An 18215-nucleotide genomic window follows, 5' to 3' on the forward strand; every position below is an offset into this window, starting at 1 on the left:
ACTGCTTATGAGAGCCCAAATTTCACTCCTGTTTTTGAGACTAATTCTATAATGTTCCTTCCCCAAAGAATCATCGTTCGTTCCCAGAATGTTTTAGAGAGACTTTGTGGTTTTTTTTTTCCTCTGTAACCCTGTTTTTCTCTAGGGTGCAAATGATCCCATGATTCAGATACAGACGATTAAATTAGTGTAGCATCAGCCGATTGATTATATGTCCCAAAGCAATGATTCTCAACTTTCCAGTTTAATACAGTTTAATACCTTTAATACAGTTCCTCAGGTTCTGGCGACCCCTAACCATAAAATTATTTTCTTTGCTACTTCATAACTATAATTTCGTTACTGTTTATGAATTGTAATTTAAATATCTGATATGAAGGATATTTGATAAGCGATCCCTGTGAAAGGGTCCTCCAACCCCCACAGAGATCTCTACCACTGAGGCTGAGGTGTGTTCATAAAGCGGTGAAACTGCACTGTCTGAAGATTTAAAAATTGAGTCTTTTTATCGTGCCCCATTTTCTTTAATTCAGAACATTCCATTTTGACTTCCTGATTTGAACTTATATTAAAATCCAAAAGATTTTTTTTAATCCCCTTGGGGAAAAGGCAGTCTCTCTCTCTCTCTCTCTCCCTCCCCCCCCCCACATCCCCACATCCCTCCTCACCAGGGAATACAAATTTGGGTGTCCCAAATTAGAACAGTCTAGGGGTCTTGATCGAGTTTGTTTTCTCTGCCAGTAAAAGAATTGAAAGTCAATAAAATTCTCGAGCTCAGCAGGTGACAGTGGGGAGACCTCAAGCACCACACACGGGATCCTCAGGTAAGAAAGGAATTTCCTGGAGGTGAGGACACAGGTGTACTTCAGATGACACTCAGAGAGAAAAAGCCTCTGCAAAGCACAGGTGTGTGGGGCTTGGGGGTGGGGGGTGTCGGAGGTGTCGGGGGTACAGAAGTCTTAAGACCTAGGAGGAGGTGGCCTTAAGCCCCTTAAGAATTTTCCTTCCCTACTTCAGGGTTAGTCAGCTTGAAGAAATCGAGGATGATTGATTGACCCAGAACTGTTCTCTGTGACTCATCCTGAGCTGGCCTGGGACTTGCTGAGCCAGTCCATCCGCAGGGGGCTGCTGAGTGAAACAAAGGCCTACAAAGCCATTGTTTTAAGCTTCCAGGCTTTTGTCTCAAGGCAGGGGGGGTGAGGCAGACGCTGGTCATCTTCGAAATTCGAAACTCCTTTACTACCAAGCCATGGCCTTTCTGTCTGTCTGCCTACAAGGGGGTCTGACTAACTCCTGGTCTCTCAGCGTATCACCAGGGAATCAGAGTTCCCTTTTGCAAGTTCTCCGTCTCATCGATGAAAGAACCTACCGGCAAACTCGTAAGGAGACCCAAGGACCATTTTATTCGAATTTGAGAGGAAACCACAGAATGGGCCCAGTGCAAATCCCAGAAACTGTCAGGAGGGAGAAGAGAAAGGCAGGCCTTTTGAGGTCAGCAATGGAGGTCTGCAAGCAGACTGTGTGTGTGTGTGTGTGTGTGTGTGTGTGTGTGTGTGTGTGTTCAAGAAAACAGTAAGAAACACAATTGTCAAGGCAAGCACACTTGGGTCTCTGGTTATCATCTAAAGAGAAGACAGAAAGGGGGATAGGGCCTGGCATGGTGGTGCAGGTCTTTAATCCCAGCACTTGGGAGGCAGAGGTAGGCGGGTCTATGTGAGTTAGTAGGCTAGCCTGGTCTACATAGTGAGTTCTAGGACAGTCAGGGCTATGTAGAGAGACCCTGTCTCAAAACAAAACAAAACAGAGGAGGAGGAGGAGGAGGAAAAGAAATGCTTTTGAATTAGAATTCATGTAAGAGAGCAGGGTTAGCAGTGAAGCTCCATAAGCATCTGCCTCTAATTTTATTTTTTTTACCCAAGCCCTAATGCCCTCATCCCTACATACAGTAAACCAGGGGTGAGGTCCAAAACTGATTAAAGGGAGGCCTATTCTCCATGGCCTCCAGCTCTGTTAACGCCTGGCTAGCTGCCTAACGCTGGCCTTACAGGTAGTGCCTCCAGCACCAGCTGAAACTTGTAGTTTGCAAAGACAGATGCTAGAACCCCTGCTGTGTAAATGGCCAGTTTTCTTCCGGAAAGATAATAACCCAGTGGGGTATATTAAAGTAACTCCACCACTGTGGACTGAAGGGACACCTATGGTCCAACACTATGTACAAAAGAAAGCCAAGCTCTACAGCCTGTTTTATAGTGTAATCCCAAACTAAAAAGTCTGTCACCCCACCTAGCCTTTTGTTCTTGATCAAGTGATTTCATCTGCCGCACATGTGCCTTAAAATGAGATTGAACCACCTACTTTTGTTTGCCTGCTTGATTGTTTGTTTTTGTTGGGAGGGGACTTTTTGGTTTGGTTTGATTTTTGGTTTTTTTTTGTTTGTTTGTTTGCTTTTGTTTTGTTTTTCGAGACAAGGTTTCTCTGGGCAGCCCTGACATCCACTATGTAGACCAGGCTGGCCTCTGCATTCCTGAGTGCTGAGATTAAAGGCTTGGGCCACCCCCACCCAACTGGACCACCTTCTATAAAGACTTTGCAGCCTAATGATCTCTGATTTCAAACATTAAAGAGTGTGCCTCATCCACACATATTTATTTATTAAGTATTTTATCACGTGCCATAATGCTGAGTATGTGGTGGCAAACAAAACAGTCACTCCTGTAGCTCATAAACTAATGGGTGGGGGAGGGGAGTCGCACATTAAACAAGCAAGTATATCGTGCATTGATTGATGATAAAAAAAAACTAAGGAGAAAAATAGATCAGGAAAGGAGATTGTAGGCTTAGATTTCTCAAAACCTACTTTAATAAGGGTTCTTAAATGCTTCAACCTCCCTTCTAGCCCACCAATCAAAGGTAGGGGAGACGGTTAATAGGAAGTGGACCTGTTTAGAAGTAGTTCTTTGGAGTGATTCCAAAATGAATCAGTAGCGACAATGTCAGTGTTTTTGTTGTTGTTGGTTGGTTGGTTTTTCGAGACTGGGTTTCTCTGTATAGCTCTGGCTGTCCTGGAACTCACTTTGTAGACCAGGCTTGTCTCGAACTCAAAAATCCACCTGCCTCTGCCTCCCAAGTGCTGAGGATTAAAGGCGTGCGCCACCACTGCCCTGCGGCAATGTCAGTGTTGTGGATAGCTCTGGTGCTGTTTGTATTTTGACACTAATTCCACTTCCCTACGAGGGGCTGCCTGGGCTGAGGAAGGAAGGTGTACTCATGTGACTTCTTGTGAACCTTCCCCTAATGAATAAAGATTCCAAGGAGCCAATCACTGGGCGAGTAGGCGGGACTTCCGGTTGGAGTAAGGGATTGTGGAAGAGGAGAGGATTTTGGCTTGGGGAGGGGGAGATGAGTGTGGAGGCCAAATGTAGGTAGCAGCAGAGGCCCCAGGTTCAGGTGACAGATCTATTGGGATCTGTCACTGGAGGATTTAACTTAGAATGGCTTACTAGTTAGGATGCTAGTTGCTGTGCCCAGTGACTGCGTTACCTGTTGATTCTAAACTAATTTTGTGTGGTGTTTTCCTTCATGTGACTCAACTGGGTTCCAGCGAGAAAGGTAAAAGCATGGGTTTGCAAGAAGTACATCCCCGAAAGCCGTGGGATTTTGGAAGCGTGGGGCTGGCATGGCAAGGACCCGTCATGGAACTTAGCGAGCCAGGTGGAGAGATTTTGGAGCTCAGGATCAGAGAGTCTGCCTAGATGAGAACAGGTCAGCCTGCCGGTTGGTGCCTGGCGGGTGTAGCTTGGATTGCTTTTTAAATATTTCACGCTACATATCAGACTAATCAAAAACACCGAACATGCATCAGTAGCAGCAACTCAATCCAGAAGAAACCACGAGCCTCGGCCGAGTTGGCATAGTCTGTGGAAGCTTGCTGGAGTTACCAGGAGGCCCGTTTCTCTCTACATTAAGTCACTCTAAGTTACACTAGCAAATGAACCAAGACCAGACAATCTCGCAAGGCAAATCCACGCCTCCTCTCACTCTCTGTGGGGTTATCTTTATAGTCTTTTTAAACATCATAAGCCGTCTCAAGAGTCCACTCCGACAAAAAAAAAATCACATGCTCTTTCACAAGACAGCTTCCAGGAAAACACCACAGGCCTGTTCTCAGCAAAACATGCTCTCATAAGACGGCCTCCAGAAAAACATCACAGGACGCAACTGAGTCCCCAGAGAAAGCAGAAAGTTCCACCTCAGGAGATTTAGGGGTGTGGTAGAGAAATAAGGTTATACTACTGAATAATCAAAAAGCACAGCCAGGCAGTGGTGGCGCATGCCTTTAATCCTGGCACTTGGGAGGCGGAGGCAGGCGGATTTCTGAGTTCCAGGACAGCCTGGTCTACAGAGTGAGCTCCAGGACAAGTCAGGGCTACACAGAGAAACCCTGTCTCGGGGAAAAAAAAACAACAACAACAACAACAAAAAGCACTTACTGATAACCCTTGAATAAAAACTGAAGGACACTATCAGGGTCTGTTTTCTGTTGCTCTTGTAAAGCATATGAGACTAGGTACTTTAGTAAAAGAGTGGGGAGGGCTGTTTAGTTCACAGTTATAGATACTGAGTTCGTATGGCCACATTTGCTTGACTTCTGAGGAGGACTTTGTGTTGCTCTATGCAGGGTAGAAAAGTACAGTAAGTATAGGCACTTGTGAGAGAGAAAGCAGCTAAGTGGCAAGATGGCTAAGCTATTGCTCCTGAAAAGCATCAGTCGTGCCTCTGTGGAGGCATAAGCTCATCCCTTAGGGCCTGAGTGCCTCCCGTTGGTCTCTACCACCTAGCAGCACAGCACCTGAGGCTCAAGCCTCAGTATGAGTTTTCGTTGAAATGAGTCATATTTAGACAAAGGCGACGCGAAGCAGGATGTGGGAATCTGTAAGCAAGAACGGGACGTCCTGAGACAGAAAACGACGGTCTAGAGAAGTATAGCTGCCGTGTTCTAGGAAGAGCAAAAATGAGTAAGAACAAGCATTCGGAAAAGCAGAAGGAAATGGGACGAGAGAGAGACAAGATCATGTGGTGTGGTCTCGAAGAACACTGCAATGTCGCTAGACTTCCTCCTAAGTACGAGGAAAAGCTCTGAAATTATTTTGAACAAAGAAGTCACCAAAAGGAGATCCTTAGCCCAGGTTGATTTTTGTTTTATTAGAGGAGGTCAAACCCGGGGTATCATGTGTACTGTACAGCTATGCCATCAACCCCCAGCCTGCCCCCACCTCTTGTTTAAAACTATATATCACATTTTAATTTATTTATTGTGTTCACCTGCCGTGGTGGATGTGTTGGGGGGGTCAGAGGACAACTTTGGGGAATTTGTTCTCTCCTTTTGCCATATGGATAGTAGGGATCAAGCTCTGGTCTCGTTTGTGAACTTAGCAACAGGTACTCTTTCCTGATGAGCCACCTCAACCCAGGATCTCACTGGATTATCCAGGCGAGACTTGCACTCACTCTATATATAACCCAGGCAGGCCTTGAACTGGTGACCCTCCTGCCTCAGCCTCCTAAGTAGTTATGGTTAAAGAACCAAACATCTGGCCTGCTTGTAAGTTGCTTTCCAAAGAAGGCTGTAGATGCTGCCGCGGTACGTGGCTGAAAAGTTGCTGCTGCCACTGTTGTTTTGCCATAAGATGGGATGTCACTTGCCCTGAGGAGCCTGGTGCTTTCTGACTGACAGGGATTTCCTCCAGTATTCCCCCGAAGTTTGAAGATTTCTCTGTACATAGAAATAAAGGCCCGTGTCCACTGCGAACAGGAGGCACATCACCAGGGAGAAAGCAGCATGGTACCAGACTAAAGAGGTGAGGGATGGAGCTGGTGAATCTGGAAGGAGAGCAGGAAGAATTGAAAGGAATGAGCCATTAAGACAGAAATTCAGACTAAACGGTGAGGCCCCTAGACAGAGCCTTTGTAAAGTGACTCACACCAAGCACTTAAAGTCAGGACAAGAGCAGAGACTAAGTCAGGAAGGCTTCAATGGCTTCTTGTTGGTTGGTTGGTTGGTTGGTTGGTTGGTTGGTTGGTTGGTTGGTTTTTGAGACATGGTTTCTCTGTGTAACAGAGACTCTAGGGTTGCCCTGGACTCACTTTGTAGACTAGGCTGGCCTCAAACTCACAGAGATGGGCCAGCATCTGCTTCCAGAGTGCTGAGATTAACGGCTTGTACCACTAGGCCCGACAAGTGGGCTTGTCATCTCTTAACCTTCTCCAATATGTTGCTAAGTCTGCATTTTCCAAAGGGCATGGGTGTATCTGTCTGAAATTATAGGAGACAAAGACTTTGTGGTCACCGGGCCTAGGTATAATATTAAGGCCTAGATTGAATGTTAAGGCCTAGATAAAATGTTAAGGCCTAGGTAACTATTACCTCGCTAGCCTGCCGTTATAAGGAAAAGCTCTCATATCGTCTCTGCTGCTACTAGGAAACTTTCTATCGCCAAGATTGATCACATATCCTGTCATGTGTTGTGCTCCTGGAAACCAATCATGATAGAAGTTGGTAGAACTGTTTTGTATAGTTACCCACAATAAGCTTAGACCCGAGCCAACCACCCAGCAGCATTTCCTGCACCTATGTATAAGCTTTTATTCTATTTGCCTTCATAAGCTGACCCTGGAATGGACCCCAACATAAGAGAGACCCCTGCACCAAAAAACCATTTGGACTAAGACTTCCAGTTTGAGTAGCAGTCAAGTAAAGTTTAAATTCCCAAGATCTCCCTGGGAACTGACATCCTACTTTGACAAAAAAGTCATGTTCGTGGATAACTGATATCCTAGTTGGCAAGTTAAGACATGAATGTTAGACAAGGCAAGTCCCCTGCCGCAGCTGAATACCCCAACCAATGGAAACAGGATAGATGTATAACAAAGACATGTTCATAAGTAAATCTCCTATCCCTAAATCCTGCTTGTAGAATAACTTGTTTGTTAGTGGATGTGGGGCTTAAAATCCCTATGGGATCTTAACTCTGTCTGGGTCATGGTTCAGTTCCTGAATCAGGACCATAGCCATGGTCGATCAGTCCTGGGGCTTATATAAACTATCAATAAACTATCTCTGTCTGACTGAGATCAGTGTTCGTGTGGTTTGTGAGGTGGTTCCTGGATCCCAACACTGAGGTTCAGCAAATGCCACATGAAACATCCCATTTGGGACAGGGATTTTCCGTTTTGATGGAAGCCATCTTTTCTTCTCCAGTCTGACCTCTAATTATCATCCTCCTGCCTCAACCTTGCAAGTGCTGGAGTTACAGGAATGCATTCATGGGGACCCTTAAAAATGTATTTCATTGCACTGTGACTACAACCGGGAGAGGACCAGAATGCACACACCTTCTACCTCAGTTTGATCTCAGAGCCCCTCGCTCTGAGAAGTCTGTAGAGACATTTCAAGGCTGAAAAACATCCTTTGGGCAACTTTGAAGTAGCAACCCATAAACTACTTCAATAGCTCTTCACCAACCACCTCCTCTGGTCCTGTGACTAGGATGTGTCCACCAACCAATACTAGTCTTTCAAAAGAGGTTGCAATCCTAAAAGGCATCATTAGGATTTCACAATGCAAACTTTCTCAAGAACACAGTCATGTTTCCTTGTGAGTAGAGAAAGATTCCCAGGCCCACGTGGCTGCCCCAAGCTAGAGCTTAAGAGATCAGGTGATAGTTGCAAGTCTCAGAATCCTAGCATTAGGACAAGAGACAGTAGAATGTTTTAAAACAAAGTAGTGTGTTTTAAGGCCAGGCATAGTGGCTCACCTTGGACAGTGATGGTGACAGGCTTGGAGGAGTATGACATCTTTCCTAGATTTCCTTTGCAGTAGTAGTCCCCACTGTGACTGTGGTTGGCTTTTGGGATCGAGAAATTAGTACTCTGATGATGAAACCTCACAGATCTTCCATTCTGGAAGAATGAGATCCTGCTCAGGTGTTTGTTCCTCCAGCTATGGCACCTTAACATGATGGTTTCCCCTTCCAGAAATACGAACTGAGGAGTCTGGAGCAGCAGCCAGTCTGAAAGACAGAAAGAAAATTTACCCTCTAGTTACTGCCCAGCCAGATGCCCACCTGCAGTATAGCTGATAAGCTATTTTTCCTTAAAAATAGACAGATGTGGTAGGGTATAGTGGCAAATGTCTCCAAGACCAACAAAGCAAAAAAACACACTCCCAAAGAACAAAGCAAACACAAAAACAAGTAACCAAACAGAAAAATGTAGAGCTGGCAAGATGGCTCTCTAGATAAAATTACTTTCCACACAACCATGTAGACTTGAGTAACCTGAGGGCTACCTACAGCCTCTAAGGGTTTTTAATTTATAATATTATATTTTCAGAGGACAAGCAAGAACCATTGACTGTCTCAGGACAGGTGGGGTGTAAAGAAAGGAAATGGGTAGCTATGATATCATTGGGCAGATTTTTAAAGTTAATTTAATATTTATTTCTCAGAGCTCTGTCTACAGAAACTGACTGTACATACTTCCAGGATCTCTCTGGCACTGGAACCTTACAAAAAGACATTTTATTTTATCTTACTTTATTTCAAGACACTCTCACTATGTAGCCCTAGTTGATCTAGAACTTACAGAGAGACATACCTGCTTATGTCTTCAGAGTGTTGGGACTAGATGCATGTGCAACCATACCCACCCTTCAAATACTGTTGTTGTTAGTGGTGGTATTTTTGGTTTTTTTTTTTAGATTTATTTATTTATTATACGTAAGTACACTGTAGCTGTCTTCAGACGCACCAGAAGAAGGCATCATATCTCATTACAGATGGTTGTGAGCCACCATGTTGTTGCTGGGATTTGAACCCAGGACCTTCAGAAGAGCAGTCAGTGCTCTTAACTGCTGAGCCATCTCTCCAGCCCTGTTGTTGTTGTTTTAATCACTGTTTTAGTATTAAACAGGAAAATCTAAAACACTAGATACTTACATGTCTCATCCTTAGGGCTTATGTACCAAGATATATCTCAAGTAAACTATAAACTCATATTTTCAGATATTGGAATTGGATAGGAACAGTGTCATGGTCATTTTCATTGTAGACACTATTAAACTGAACACTGTCTCATATTTACACAAACCTAAATCAGAAGGTGTGACTCAGTCCATTAAAACCAGAACATGATGGCACAATGGAATGCTACCTAGCCCTAAGAACGAATCTCATTTGCAAAAATGTAAATTGAATTGAAAATCATTATGTTAAGTGAGCTAAGCCAGCTATAGAAAGACAAGTATGCAATATCACACATATTACATAGTATTGGAAATATTCGATCGTACAGAGGTTGAGAATAGAATGGAAGTTAGGAGAGGCTGGGAAGAGAAGAGGGGAGGATGGGATAGGGAAGGCTGATTTATAGTCAGATAGGAGGGAGACATTCTCAAGTGCTGTTGTATAGCAGGTTTTATCTATAAACGATGATAACATACTGTATATACCAAAAAACAAAACAAAACAAAAAAAACACAGAATTAAGACTTTTCCGTGTTGGGCTGGAGAAATGGCTCAGAAGTTAAGCTCACTGACTGCTCTTTCAAAGGTCCTGAGTTCAATTCCTAGCAACCACATGGTGGCTCACAACCATCTGTAATGGGATCCGACACCCTCTTCTGGTGTGTCTGAAGACAGCTGCAGTGTACTCATATAAATAAAATAAGTCTTAAAAAAAAGAGAGAGAGAATTTTCAGTGTTTATACTATGAAGAAATAGTAAATGTTTGAGGTGATAAATATGCCAAACCTAAACCAATTTAAGAACTAAACAATATACACACAGAATAAAAGGTTACATGTTGTCTCCCATAAATATATTTTACCTCCTGGTGGTGGTGGGGACGCATGCCTTTAGTCCCAACACTTGGGAGGCAGAGGCAAGCAGATCTCTGAGTTCGAGCCCAGCCTGGTCTACAGAGTGAGTTCCAGGACAGCCAGGGCTATACAGAGAAACCTCTGTCTCAAAAAAATCCAAAAAAGGAAAAAAACAAAACAAGACAAAACACTAAATATATTTTACGTATTAAATAAAAAAAAAAAACAATTTCAAGTTTTTAAAACTTGAAGTTCTGCAAGCTTTCATCCATCTCAATTAGGGATAGAAGTCGTCACACAGCCTAATCTGCTTCTAAGCGTTTGACTGGATTCCCTTCCCCCCATCTCTGGCCTCATTTGCCAGGTTTCAGTTCCACCCTTGGAGAGCTCCTTGTTCCCTGCGCTTGTTGAGGCTGCCCCTGTCCCACAGGGTCTACTTGCCTAGAGTCTGTGCTTCCCACACACTGCCCTGGCAGAGCTCATGTTTATGAAGCAGAACTCTCTATCTGCTTCTCTCGCGTGAGCCTTTCTGCGGCCTTGAACCTCTTGCTCAACCAGGACTGAGGCCAATACAGCTGTCCTCTCCACGCAAGACAATACGGAGTAAGTGAAAAGGGAAATGAGAGGACCAATGTCTTTCATGTAAACTTCTTCCCTGGAAGCAGATTTTCCAGTCCCCGTATCCCAGCTCCTCCCCCGGCCAGCCTTTACAAACCAGAAATCACTCCCAGATGTACAGGGTCGCTGAGGCCGGTCTGCTCCATTTGGCACCGATATTCTCCACTGTCGTTGGCTGTGGCCTTAAACCTGTAGTTGGCTTGGACCTGGCTCCGGATGGAGCTCCCATTGTGGAACCACCGGGTAGAAGAATTCCCAGAGTTGTGGGTCCCTTTGCACATCAGTGTCACCACGTCTTCCCTGAGCACCTGGATCCATGGGGGCTCGAGTTTCACCACAGCCTTCGGGAGATCTGCTGAGAGAAGATGTGAACAACTCAACTTTGAGGGACTGTGCGTTCCGAAGGGGAGCAAGGGGCCAGGGCGTTCCCCATTTCAGACCAGTTAAAGGCCTGAGGGTAATGATTCACATCTGTAATCTAGCAACGGGAAGGGTGGAGCATTTCAGATCTGACTACGATATATCATTAATCCAACACCACTGTGGGCAACTCAGCAAGTCTACCCAAAATACATCTTAAAAGGCTTGTAACTCAGTGGTAGAAACTTGTGTGGCACACTCCAGGTCCTAGGTCCAATCTCTAAACCATTAAAAAAAAATGTGTGTGTGTGCTTGCCCTAGTCTCTTTCCCTCTGTCTTTGCAGTGCTGGAATCTTACCAAGGATTATAGTGCAGGGCCCACTGTGAGAAAACAGCTCAGTCTGAACCCAGGCCCATCCTTGGTAAAATGGTAGGACATTTCCCTACAGCATAGACATAGCATTCTGTGGTAAGGAAGTATAGAACCTTGTAAATGAAGGAGACACAAACTTACCATTCTGCCTGTCTGCCAAAGCTGTAAATGAGAAGAGAGGGGATGGGGGTCAGTGAAGAACTGCAGCAGCAGACTGAAGTAAACTCAGTGGTGTGGAAGGAGTCGGCAGAGGCCTGGCTCCCCTTCCCCTCTGAGCCACCTCAGGAGTCTGTCTCTAGTTCATCTTACCTGTTTTTAGTTTATCTAGCTCGAATATCCTTCCCACCTAATGCCAAGTGCTTCGCACAGCTGCAAAGCAGGGATGAATGTTTGGCGGGAGCCGGCCTTTGGAGGGACTGTAAAGATACCTCTGAGTTCTGACCTTAAGTAACACTAGAGTGGTAAGTTAGAATCCTCTCTTGTGATTGTTGAGACAGAGTATCACCAGACTAACCAGTTGCCTGTGTCTCCTAAGGGCTGAGACTAAAACTTGTATCACCCCACCCAGCTCCAGAAACCTCTTTTTTTGACAGGGTCTCACAAAGCCAGGTTGGCCTGGAATTGGAATTCAACTCTAGTTGAAGCTAACCTTGAACTCCCGATTCTCCTGTCGACACCACACTGAAGTGTTAGGATTACAATCAGGTACCACCAGACACATGGGGCTCTGGCCTTTTTAATCTCTCCCCGGTTTCTAAACCAGGCCCACTCTTTACTAACCCTCGGAAAGAAGTCTAGACAGTAAGAGAGGCTGACATGATTGTAGTTCGGAACGATCCTCACTCACCAAACAGCAGCAGAATTGTCAGTGGTGGAAGTGGCCATAGGCTTCCTGAATGGGCATTCTGAAACATCTGGCTCTCCCAAGTCATTCGAGAACTGGGTCAGAGTCTGATGAGGTTCAGGAGATGAACTACAGAAAACGAGGAAGGAAACGGACTCTCTTGCTTAACCGCATGGGTCAGCAGGCTCCGTTTCTGTTAACTTAACAATAACAAGTTAAACAAGATGTGGACTCAGCTTGACAGATATCACTGCTACACCCAGCCCCTTTCAGTACCCTTGGGGAAAACCCCAAGCTACTGTTTGCTGTGAGGAAACTGGTAGGGAACACTAGAAAGCAGAGGAGACAGCCTTTGTTTACTGTCTGGAAGAGAGAGCCTCTGTTTACTATGGGCACCTTGGTTTCATGCTGCTTTCATAAGTTCCTGAGCTGCCCCACAAACCAATGCAGAAAGTCTCAAGGCAGCTTCGCCAAAGGAACTTTGACCTAGGTGAGATAAAGAGATCTTCTAAACAGGGAATTGAAAGAAATAACATTAGACTATTATCATTGTTGTTGTTGTCTGAAGAAATAAGTCCAAGAAGGTCTCTATCTTATATGCAAGTGTCTGACCTGGCCCTCCACACATCTAAGAAAGTTGCTGGGGGGAAGGGGTTGGTTTGTTTTGATTTTTGAGACACTGTCTCTCTAGGTAACCCAGACTGTTCAGGAAAAAAATCACTAAATAGACCTCCAGGCTGCCCTGGAGCTCATAGAGCTCAGCCTGCCTCTGACACCTGAGTCCTGGGATTAAAGGCATGTGCCACCAGACCCAGAGGAAAAACAAAGTTTTTAAGTAGAAGAAATAAATTTGTTAAGAAGGAAAGTGTAATAACATAAATGCTATTCAAAAGAGGAAAATGGGAGCTGGCGAGATGGCTCAGTAAGTAAAGGCACTCGCTGACACGTTTGATGGCCAGCCTTCCACCTCTAGAACCTACATGGTTGTTGGAGAGATTTCCTCTATCCTCTGAACACACACACACACACACACACACACACACACACACACACACACACATGCACACACACCAGCTAATTTTAATATGCTTTGACTAGCCCAATGGCTGGGCATTTCTAACCTCCCCATGGCTAGCACACATTCCCCTCTGGTATTCCTGGCTTAACACCTTCTAAATCTTTATCTTATCTTTGCTGCCCTGTTACCTTCTGGGCAGCCTCCAGACCCAATCAGGCCACTTTCCCTTCCTGCCTACATTCCTGGATGATTTTTCTCCTGCATCTCTTAATTCTGATCCCTCTCCCTCTGAGTCATGGTGATTCTCCTCTTCCTCCCCTCTCTCTGTCCCTTGCCTGCACAATCTAAACATCCAGGTTCCTTCTCCCTGCCCAGCCATTTGCTGTGCAGCAATTCTTTATTACCAATCAAAGGCAGCTGGGGGCAGGGACCCTCAGGTCTGAAAGCATGGCTTTAGGGAGCCAAATTAAGACAAAGCATTAGAACCATTTCCCAACACACACAAAAAAGCCAAAAACTCCTAATTTCACAAAGAAATAAGCAAGCTCATCCCTGTGAACTGGGCTAAAAACCTCAAAGCACCCAGGACAGCCTATGACAACTGACTTAAGGCATTAAAATGACTCGTATGGGGTGACAAGGATAATTTCTGGACCACCTTAGACCAAGAGGGAACTCTTGATGACTACTGTGTTCTTTATAACAATACTCATTACTTCTCTGGCATTTTCTTATCTCCACATTGTATTATATCTTTCCTCCTTTTATGTCAATCTACACACAAGAAACATCAGCCCATTAATCTCACTTTTACTCTTCCAGCATTCAGATCTCCACAGGCTCCGCATACCATTCTCTGGCTGAAGAAGCAAGAAAGTCCAGGCTAGAACTCTCAGCTTCCCCCAACTAACTCTGAAGAGAAAATGAGAAACTGGTTGTTTTCATAATACTTATCTTAAAATTATTTATATATGGGTGTCTGTGTGTGGGTATATGCATGTGACTACAGGTACCTGAAGGTCCAGAAGAGAATGTTGGATGCCTTGGAACTGGAGTGTTGGGGTTAAAGAATTCACCACTCAAACCATACACCATCTTAGTTAAGCATAAATAGTTTATTGACTGCATATCATGATACTGGATGTCCAGGTCCACAAGAAGGAAAAACCTCATTGTAGCACTAGTCTGTTCTCAGAGTAGACTTTTTGTAGGGAAAACCAGATGTAAACGTTTAAATGGAAGGGAGCAGTTGGCTTACTAGGCAAGCCATCGAGTAAGGTGGATGGGTGGTGAGCAGGAGAATTTCAGATCACTGAGATAACAGAGCATGAGTATTATAACTTTTTAGCTTTTTAGTAGCATTCTTCAGTGTCAGCCACAAAAACCACACTGAGCTCATACATGGGTGCAGTATGGGCTGCCAAGTGGTCAGCTCTGACGCAAGCTGTTTTAGACATAGCAGTTCATATTGACCTTTGATTTGATGGGTCCTACATGAAGCTTTGTGGATTTCTTAAGATTAGCAAACCTCATACAGAGCATTCAGAACAAAAACAGGGTGTGTGGTTAGCATGTCCTTAAGCCAAGTTACTTCTCTGTGTCAGTGACCGGCAGGCATGTTACAGCAACAGGGCAGGTATGTTTCAGCTATTTCGCTGGTAGGCATGGAACAAAATGGCCACAGCAATTCTGGGGGTGAGGGGTGGGGTTCAGATCATAACAAAAGTTACAAGCAGTTGTGAACCTCTTCACTAGGTGCTGGGAATTGAACTCTGAAAGAGCAGTAAATGCTTTTTTTTAAAAAAGATTTATTTATTTATTTTATGTATATGAGTACACTGTAGCTGTACAGATGGTTGTGAGCCATCATGTGGCTGCTGGGAATTGAACTCAGGATCTCTGCTCACTCCATGATTTACTTATTACTATATATAAGTACACTGTAGCTGTCTTCTGACACACCAGAAGAGGGCATCAGATCCCATTACAGATGGTTGTGAGCCACTATGTGGTTGCTGGGATTTGAACTCAGGACCTTCGGAAGAGCAGTCGGTGCTCTTAACCGCAGAGCCATCTCTCCAGCCCCAGTAAGTGCTCTTAACCCCTGCATTGTCGCTCCAACCCCCAAAGCATTGATCAATTTTAAAACATTAAGTGTTTCACTTTTAAATGGTACAAGAAAAAAACAAAACAAAACAAAACAAAACCCTGTAATATTGGTAATTTAAAATAAAACAAAAATGGGGCTGGAGAATGGCTCAGCGCTTAAGAGCATTGACCGCTCTACCAAAAGTCCTGAGTTCAAATCCCAGCCACCACATGGTGGCTCACAACCATCTGTAATGAGATCTGATGTCCACTTCTGGGGGTGTCTGAAGACAGCTACAGTGTAATTACATATAATAAATAAATAATCTTTTAAAAAAAGAAAGAAAGGAAGGAAGGAAGGAAGGAAGAAAGAAGTGGGGCAGTGGTGGTGCACGCCTTTCATCCCAACACTTGGGAGGCAGAGGCAGGGGGATTTCTGAGTTTGAGGCCAGCCTGGTCTACAGAGTGAGTTCCAGGACAGAGAAACCTTGTCTCAAAACAAACAAACAAACAAAAACAAAAACAAAACAAAAAAGGAAAAAAAACTACCTTAGGATCAACTAGTCTCCCATTTCATTTTGTTACCATATCAAGTTAGTTAGGAAAGTTGTCTTGCCGGGTGGTTCTATTTAACTGGAATGGAACACTTTTTACTCTACTCTACACTCCATTCTTGCAGAGACAAATAACTTCTTGAAGCTGGGTTGCTGCAATAGCCCTCTTCTTCTGTCTTCTATCCTTCCTATACTCCAGCCTGTTCTCAACACAGCGTGCAGAATCATCCTCTTAAAATCAAGCCATGCCGCATCACCCCTACACTAGAGAAGCCCTTGCTGTTGTCTCCCTCCTGGTGGAGTAAAAGCTAATACTTTGACAATGTATGTAATCGACCCTCAACCCTCTTTTCCCCACTTCTCTTACTGTGCTTCTCCTCATTCAGTACCAACCAGAGAACTTCTTCAGAAGCCCAGGCACAGAGAGTCTTCGCATTCTTGCCCAACACTTAGTTTACAAGACTCAAAGCCCATAACGTACGGTCCATGAAATAAAAGTTGAAACACTCCCGGAAGTCACAGTCACTCTACGTCACAATAACTGCCAAGTAACGAAGCCTATTCCCCATCACTAAACCACACCAGGCCCAAGACCATCAGGTGTGTCCCACAGCCTGCACGGAGGCCATCATAAAGGCCTGCAGTGTGACCACAGAGACCCTACTCCCCAGCCTGGCGGGGGCAAGGCGACAGAACCGCTGTGGTAACAAAGAGTGAAGGTCCTGGTCCTGGTGTTGCTGAGATTCTACAAGATTTAGGTCGCAGCTTAGTGGAGAGAATGAGATGGACAGAGGATGACCCAGAGGCTGGCATTCCAACCAGGATTTAGAGAAAGACAGTCGTGAGTCTTTCAGATACAAGGGCCACACAATGTGCATCTAGCTCTGTCGGGGACATCTGCCCTGCAGTAGCACCTATTCAAAGGAACCCCTGCCAACCCTGCAACCTTCCCTCTCTCCCTGTCACCACCACCAAGACCACCACCAGTAACACATGCATTTTCTGACGTTTCCTATAAATTACCCAATAAACCAATATACAAACATACTTTTAATATTATATATACATATATTCATTTATACGTGTATAAATACAAATTTAGTGTGTGTGTGTATGAGCACGCGAGTGAAGGATTGAGTTGTGTTGTTCGGGTGAGGAGGTGTTGGGCAAAAGGCAGCATGAGAGAGGTAGAAAGGAAAGGGACAGAGAGAAAGAAGAGAGTGTTCCCTGACCGGGAATCGAACCCGGGCCGCGGCGGTGAGAGCGCCGAATCCTAACCACTAGACCACCAGGGAGCGCATGCAAAGATACTCCCGGATACTCACTCCAGGTCGGACACACACAGACACACAGCCTCTCCGCCACCGTGGCAGCCACACTGACTGCCCGCCTGCCAACCTCCTGTTCCTCCAGGCCCGCCCGATGGATTCCTCGCCCGAACTTAGGAGGCTCGCCTTGCGCGCTTCTCGCTCCTCGCTCCTCGCTCCTCGCTCCTCGCCTGTCGCAGCCCTGCCAGTTGCCCCCTGTCTCGGCCGCTGCTGCGCGGGCAAGCCGGCTGCCACCTCCCTGACTAGGCAGCCTTGCCGTAGTAGCTTGCCTCTTCTCTTGCCGCTCGTCCCAAACGGAAAAGGTCTGGCGCTTGCTTGCCTTTCGGTCGCTGGCGCAGCCTTGCGACAAGCTCCCAGGCAGGCGCCAGGCAGGCCGCCCCAGGACCCGGGGCCTTGGCAAAAGGTGGGCACCGTGCGTTGGCCGGGAATCGAACCCGGGTCAACTGCTTGGAAGGCAGCTATGCTCACCACTATACCACCAACGCCGCACCGCCAGGACGGCGCCCACACGACGGTGCTGACTGATAGCGCCCAGCGCCCAGACACTCTGTGGCTGCCGCCTACCACTTCCTTCCCTGCAGACGCCGGGTGCGCGCCCGGACCCCAAGCACAGCCACGGCTCCGCGCTCTTCCTCGCCGTCCCACGCGCGCCTCTCGCACTCGAACGCACACGTCTGTCCTCTGGGGCGCTGTCGCCTGCTGGCCGCTGCGACCCTGAGTGCCAGCCCAGGCCAGCTCCCCCGGGGCCCCTCCGGGCACGCACACACACACACACACACACACACACACACACACACACACACACACAGTGGCCGTGGATTTCCAGCGAGGCGGGGTTCACCCCAGGACCTCAGCCCGGGGCCCGGACTCTCCTCCCATCTGGGCAGATCATTGGCCTATCCTGACGGGTCCATCCATCTAACCATGCATCCTTCCATCTACCCACCCAACCATCCACCAACAGAACCAACCGTCTATACGTCCATCCATGCATGCTTGCATCCATTTATCCTTGTATCCTTCCATGTATCCAACCATCAATGCATCCATGCATGTATCCATCCATGCATCCGTGCATCTATGCATTCATTCATCCATCGCTTTGGCCCCAGACTCTACAGGGAAAGATGGGCTACCGGGTGCTGGCTGGAGAAT

At 45.9% G+C, this 18215-nt stretch overlaps 1 protein-coding gene and 2 non-coding genes across 4 annotated transcripts; all 3 read right to left on the reverse strand.

The window, feature by feature from the left end:
- Positions 1 to 5182: 5182 nt before the first annotated feature.
- On the reverse strand, positions 5183 to 16179 carry Fcgr2a (Fc fragment of IgG receptor IIa). Of its 2 annotated transcripts, none has more exons than XM_031389120.1 (6): positions 16100 to 16179; positions 12076 to 12201; positions 11370 to 11390; positions 10593 to 10847; positions 7815 to 8069; positions 5183 to 5880 (listed from the first exon to the last, which is right to left on the reverse strand). In XM_031389120.1, the coding sequence occupies exons 2-6, from the start codon at positions 12158 to 12160 to the stop codon at positions 5696 to 5698; spliced, it is 801 nt and encodes a 266-aa protein (XP_031244980.1). In that variant the 5' UTR covers positions 12161 to 12201; positions 16100 to 16179; the 3' UTR covers positions 5183 to 5695. The 2 variants fall into 2 exon arrangements, with proteins under 2 accessions (XP_031244980.1, XP_031244970.1); XM_031389110.1 differs by having other exon boundaries at positions 10593 to 10850; positions 16100 to 16176.
- Positions 16180 to 16955: 776 nt separating this feature from the next.
- Trnae-cuc lies at positions 16956 to 17027 on the reverse strand. The gene has a single exon. It is a non-coding gene; the product is annotated as a tRNA-Glu (tRNA).
- A 446-nt stretch (positions 17028 to 17473) lies between these two features.
- On the reverse strand, positions 17474 to 17545 carry Trnag-ucc. The gene has a single exon. It is a non-coding gene; the product is annotated as a tRNA-Gly (tRNA).
- Between the last annotated feature and the right edge of the window lie 670 nt (positions 17546 to 18215).

This window comes from Mastomys coucha, unplaced genomic scaffold, assembly GCF_008632895.1.
Source record: "Mastomys coucha isolate ucsf_1 unplaced genomic scaffold, UCSF_Mcou_1 pScaffold1, whole genome shotgun sequence".
Taxonomy (NCBI): domain Eukaryota; kingdom Metazoa; phylum Chordata; class Mammalia; order Rodentia; family Muridae; genus Mastomys; species Mastomys coucha.

What these genes read in the sequence shown, in the direction of transcription:
- Fcgr2a (XM_031389110.1), bottom strand. Translation starts at nt 12,160, where the DNA reads ATGACTTGGGAGAGCCAGATGTTTCAGAATGCCCATTCAGGAAGCCTA. An exon ending in TTTGGCAGACAGGCAGAATG is followed by an intron (nt 10,851 to 11,369) that starts GTAAGTTTGTGT and finishes ATCTTCTCTCAG; the next exon opens with CAGATCTCCCGAAGGCTGTG. An exon ending in ACATCTGGGAGTGATTTCTG is followed by an intron (nt 8,070 to 10,592) that starts GTTTGTAAAGGC and finishes TCTGTCTTTCAG; the next exon opens with ACTGGCTGCTGCTCCAGACT.